Source organism: Conger conger, chromosome 9 (assembly GCF_963514075.1).
Source record: "Conger conger chromosome 9, fConCon1.1, whole genome shotgun sequence".
NCBI lineage: Eukaryota > Metazoa > Chordata > Actinopteri > Anguilliformes > Congridae > Conger > Conger conger.
This window is the reverse complement of record NC_083768.1, coordinates 4,144,871-4,150,474: the sequence shown is the minus strand read 5'-3', so window position 1 is coordinate 4,150,474 and position 5,604 is coordinate 4,144,871. Positions and strand designations below refer to the sequence as shown.

At 51.6% G+C, this 5,604-nt stretch overlaps 1 protein-coding gene across 1 annotated transcript; it reads left to right on the top strand.

Annotated features, from left to right (window-relative positions):
* The first annotated feature begins 2,202 nt into the window (after nt 1-2,202).
* LOC133136806 (uncharacterized) lies at nt 2,203-5,367 on the top strand. Its single transcript, XM_061254556.1, has 2 exons — nt 2,203-3,241; nt 4,353-5,367. Exons 1-2 carry the CDS (start codon nt 2,278-2,280, stop codon nt 4,370-4,372), a joined length of 984 nt encoding a protein of 327 aa, XP_061110540.1. The 5' UTR covers nt 2,203-2,277; the 3' UTR covers nt 4,373-5,367.
* The last annotated feature ends 237 nt before the right edge of the window (nt 5,368-5,604 follow it).

Below are 5,604 nucleotides of genomic sequence, written 5' to 3'. Positions count from 1 at the left end.
ATATGCATTGACTTCAGGAAGCTTAATGCCATCTCAGAGTTTGATGCCTACCCCATGCCAAGAATCGATGACTTATTGGAGAAGATCGGAGCGGCCAAGTACATCACCACCCTTGATCTATGTAAAGGCTACTGGCAGGTGCCACTGGAGAAGTCTTGCCGGCCATACACGGCATTTCGAACACCAGCTGGACTTTTCCAGTTTACTGTGATGCCATTTGGACTGCATGGAGCGCCAGCCACCTTCCAGAGACTGATGGATGGGGTCCTCCAGGGTTGTGACAACTGCAGCGCAGCATACCTTGATGATGTGGTAATCTTCAGCAACACATGGGAGGAGCATGTCCAACACCTATCACTGGTCCTGAGAAGGATCCAGAAGGCTGGGTTGACACTCAACCCCTCCAAGTGTGAGTGGGCACAGGAGGAGACACGATACCTGGGTTATCAACTGGGACGAGGAGAGGTTCGTCCACAAGTGGATAAGGTGGAAGCTATCCAAAACTGCCCTCGACCTCGCACCAAGAAGGAGGTACGGTCCTTCTTGGGATTGGCCGGCTGGTACAGACGGTTCGTACCCCAATTCGCAACGATAGCAGCTCCACTCACAGCACTGACCTGCAAGGACCAGAGGAACCCGGTGACCTGGTCAGACGACTGTGAAACAGCCTTCAGCACCTTGAAAGCCAACTTATGTTCTTCCCCTGTCCTCAAGAGTCCAGACTTCAAAAGAAGATTCCTGGTACAGGTGGACGCATCGGCAGTTGGCCTTGGAGCGGTCCTGGCCCAAGGAGACCCTGGAGAAGAACACCCCATCCTGTACCTGAGCCGCAAGCTGCAACCACGTGAGACCAGGTATTCCACGGTGGAAAAGGAAGGCCTGGCCATTAAGTGGGCGCTGGAGAGCCTGCGATACTATTTACTGGGAAAGGAGTTTGATCTGGAAACTGACCACCGAGCTCTCACCTGGATCAACTCCATGAAGGACCACAACAGCCGCCTTACACGATGGTACCTCTCACTCCAGCCTTTCAGGTTCACCATCCGACACCAATCAGGCAAAACCAATGTGGTAGCAGATTACCTTTCCAGGTTGCCGCACATCGTCAACCTCCAGGAGGAGGGGGATAATGTGACGGAGCCACGGTGTCACTGAATGCGGGGAGCACGCGCACACACACACACACACACACCACACATTCCCCGTTCCTTCCCGGTCTCACAAAATATTTAATTAAACCGCAATGTGACGGAGCCGCGCTGTTACTGAATGCCGGCAGCACGCGCACACACACACACACACACCACACATTCCCCGTTCCCTCCCAGTCTCACAAAGTAGTTAATTAAACCTCAATATCATTCCCTCTTTTCTCCACCGTTTCAGTAGCGCGACCAAGGGTGCACACTTGGCAGTGCTATGTTCAGTTACGCATACATTCACACAAATACAAGCGACTTACTGTTTGTTGAAGGCATATGCGTCAACCGGCTCCCTCTCCATGAGCTTGGTTGGCGAAACAGAGGCGTAACTTTTCTAATTGTTTAAATAGTCTCTTTACGCGCGCTCTCATGATCACATGATCTGTACACTTATGTTTATTTTTGTGTAAGGTTAATTTGCACAGTAAATAATGTATTTTGATTTAAGGGAACTGTTTAGGGGGATATAGTTGATCCTTGATTTGATAAATGGTAGAAGCTTTATTCTGTGGGGAAATTAGGAAATTGTTTTCTATGGAATAATTAAGCCTAGTGGGAGGGGCTATATGTTTAAAAGGGGCTGCTGTTCCCCTATAAGGGCAGTCTTGACTCAGTTACTGAGAAGGTAACATCGTTTAAATTGTTGGATATAAGTGTGAGTTACTGAAGAACTCAAGTGGGTAAATGCCCTTTTTCCTTTGGAAACCCTTTTGTATATAGAGTGTTTTGTTTTCTGTGTTTTTCCATTTTTTTTGAACTTTTTCTTTGTAAATATTCACACTGTGTTGTCTTGGAGGCCGGCATAATTAAATCTCACTAAACCAAGATTTTCCGAGTACGCCTGAGATTTTTGGGGAGTTCCCAAGAGAACCCCGCCACACACACACACACACACTGGTGTCAGAAGAGGGATGGCTACTCGGAGGAAGCTAACCCGCCGTCCAGGACAGCGCACAGGACTTCATTCTCAGGGGCAAGAGAACTATGAGGGGGGGGGGCAACCGCCAAGCCAGACGTGGAGTGGGAGACTGCGGCTTCCTCATCCGAGGAGTCTGAGAAGGGGGCCAAGGGCTGGATGCACCCAGCAGCTCCGACAGCCGCAAGGTCGACAGGTGGACCAGATGGAGAGCTACTGGCATTGATGAGGGACTTCATGGCAGGACAGCAGCGGAGAGAGGAGAACCTGTTGGCAGAGATCCGAGGCCTAAGGGTTGCTAAACCACGGACTGACCTGTTGCCTCGGCGTGCCACCCAGCCCCATCGAGATGGTGACCAAGTACAGCCTGCTCCGAACCTGCACATCGCAGCCACCCCAAGCACACTGACGGCAAGCAGTCCCAGACTTAACCTGCCAACACCAGCACCCCCGCGTGGGCGCCAGGAGACACCAGCAGAGGCATCCGATCACCACTTTTCAGACCTGGACAACAGCCCAGACCAGCCAAGGTCAGAGTGGAGGCATTATAACGAACCAAAAATGCCACAATATCAGAGGGGCGAGGACATTGAAAACTATTTATTACGTTTCGAGCGCATTGCCAAAATGTGGAAATGGCCGGAGAGCGAGTGGGCATGCAGACTCGTTCCACTGCTGGCGGGGAAGGCATTGGAGGCCTACACTGCAATGGATGAGGACAGAGCACACCACTATACTGACCTGAAGGCAGCGCTGTTGGCGAAATTTGACATCTCTCCAGAGACCTACCGGCTGCAGTTCAGATCAACGAATGTACCACCGGGCGAGAGCCCCACCGAGACCTACCACCGCCTGAAGGGCCTCTACCGACGCTGGATTCGGCCAGGGCAGCACACCAAGGAGGAGGTTGGAGAGGCCATCATCTTGGAGCAGTTACTCCGGGTACTTCCTTTTGAGGTGAGGACCTGGGTGAAGGAGCATGAGCCAGCAGAGGGACTTACAGCTGCCAAGCTGGTTCTGCAGTACCTCAACGCTCGGAGAGGAGGACCAGCTACACATTTCACCAGTGCAGCACGCCGCCCAACACCCCAGCCCAGGCCTGCAAGGAGAGAGGAGTGTCCAGGTAACATCAGTACTGCCCCAAACCAACAAACATCTGGTAAGGACTTTGTCTGTTTTTACTGTCAGCAGCCAGGCCACAAAGCTTCGGTGTGTCCCATACGTAAAGCTAAGGTCACAGGTGCTTGCTATGCACCCCGGCCAGAGGGGGGGCCCTCTGGGGATAAGGGTGTACGAGTTCAGCGCTATAAAACTGTGGTGGTTAATGGACAGCAGGCTACTGCTCTGTTGGACACTGGTAGCTTCATGTCTTTGGTTAAATCTAGTCTGGTGCCAGTGAGCAGTGTTGATTATAGCAGACAAGCGGACATTTTGTGTGTTCATGGGGATAAGCATCCTTATCCAAAAGCCGACTTAACGGTTACTGTGGATGAACAATCTTACCTGTTGACTGTTGGGGTGGTAGAAAACCTGCCTGTGGATGCCATCCTGGGATGGGACTTACCGGTGCTCATGCACTTACTGCAGGAAAAAGAACTGCCAGTGGAAACTGACTCTGGGGAGGATGGGGAGGAAAATGTGAATGTTTCTTGTCCTGTAATTACTCGAGCCCAGGCGAAAGCTGGTGTCCAACCACTCCCAGACCTTGACAGTAGTCTGTGTGAGGGTGGCATTAAGGGGCCAAGAAAATCCCGCCGCCAACGCCGCTTTGAGAAACAGCTATGGCCAACAGAACCTGAAGGAAAGAGTTTGCTGTCCAATAAAATGTGGGAAGTACCTGAGAATATGTCTGTACTGCAGAGGGGAGACGATACTTTGAAACCTTTGTTTGCTAAGGTGGTAGAAAAGACAAATGGGAAGAGGATAGGAAAGGCAAGGTTTATTGTTGATAATGATGTATTGTATACAGTGGAGGATGACCACAGACGCCTTGTAATCCCTGCTAGCTGTAGACCACTTGTCATGCACCTGGCACACACACTTCCATGGGCCGGACATCTTGGCCGCCACAAAACCTATCTTCGCATTAGTTCACGCCTATATTGGCCCTCCATGTATACAGACATTCAGAAATATTGCACCACATGCCCCACATGTCAGAAAACATGCACTGCCCGCAAGTCTGACCGAGCTCTTCTGCATCCACTGCCTGTTATCTCTACTCCTTTCCGCAGGATTGCCATGGACGTTGTAGGCCCTCTAGTGAAGAGCAGCGGTGGTCATCAGTACATTCTGGTCGTGTGTGACTATGCCACCCGTTTCCCAGAGGCCTTTCCCCTGCGCACCATCACCGCTCCCACTGTTCTGCGTGCTTTGGTTCAACTGTTCTCCAGAGTGGGGATACCAGACGAAATCCTCACGGACCAAGGGACCAACTTCACCTCCAGGTTGATGCAGCTCTTCCATAAACAACTGGGCATCTCAGCAATCAAGACCACCCCATACCACCCACAGACTGACGGTCTGGTTGAAAGATTCAACCAGACACTGAAGAAGATGCTACAAAAGTTTGTGGATGACACTGGCAAGGACTGGGACCGCTGGTTGCCATTTCTACTCTTCGCCTACTGAGAAGTTCCCCAGGCCTCAACAGGTTTCTCCCCATTTGAGCTGCTATATGGCTGGGATGTACAGGGGCCATTGGATCTGGTCCAAAAGGGCTGGGAGAGTCCTTCCACCACTCCAAGTGACAGAGGCGTGGTGCAGTTTGTGTTGGAGATGAGGGATCGGCTGGCAAGATACCAGGACGAGGCAGAGGTCAACCTGCGTGAGGCCCAGAAAAGCCAGAAGACCTGGTATGACAAACAGGCTCGGCACCGTGAGTTCCAGCCTGGCCAAAAAGTCTTGCTACTTCTCCCTTCTTCCAACAGCAAGCTCTTGGCGAAATGGCAAGGACCCTACATCATCACCCGCAAGATGGGCCCAGTCACTTACGAGGTCCATCAACCTGAAAAGAAGAAACCAGTACAGACCTACCATGTGAACCTACTAAAAGAGTGGAAGGAGCGTCCGATCCAAGCACTGATGGTGAGGGAGGTGGACATGGAAGAGGAAGAGGAGACCGAACTGGAAACCCTATCTAAGACTGCTACTCCTGTGCTGGCACATCTTGCACCAGAGCAAGCTGCACAGCTCCTCCAGGTTTTTCAGGAGGCTCGTTCCCTCTTTGCTACCAGCCCAGGACAAACCACCCTCGTTGAGCATGTGGTTCGTCTAACGACCAATCCGCCAACGTCCCTACCGTATCCCACAACAGCTGGTGGACAAGCTGTGGCAGGAGGTGGAGGAGATGTTGAAGCTCAGAGTGATTGAGCCTTCCAACTCAGAGTGGTGCAGTCCAGTGGTCATCGTCTTTAAGAAAGATGGTTCTCTCCGGATATGCATTGACTTCAGGAAGCTTAATGCCATCTCAGAGTTTGATGCCTA

Bases quoted from the DNA above. Each gene is read 5' to 3' on its own strand.
- LOC133136806 (XM_061254556.1), top strand. From the start codon at position 2,278: ATGCACCCAGCAGCTCCGACAGCCGCAAGGTCGACAGGTGGACCAGAT. The intron at 3,242-4,352 runs GTAACATCAGTA...TCCTTTCCGCAG, and splicing joins AAGGAGAGAGGAGTGTCCAG to GATTGCCATGGACGTTGTAG.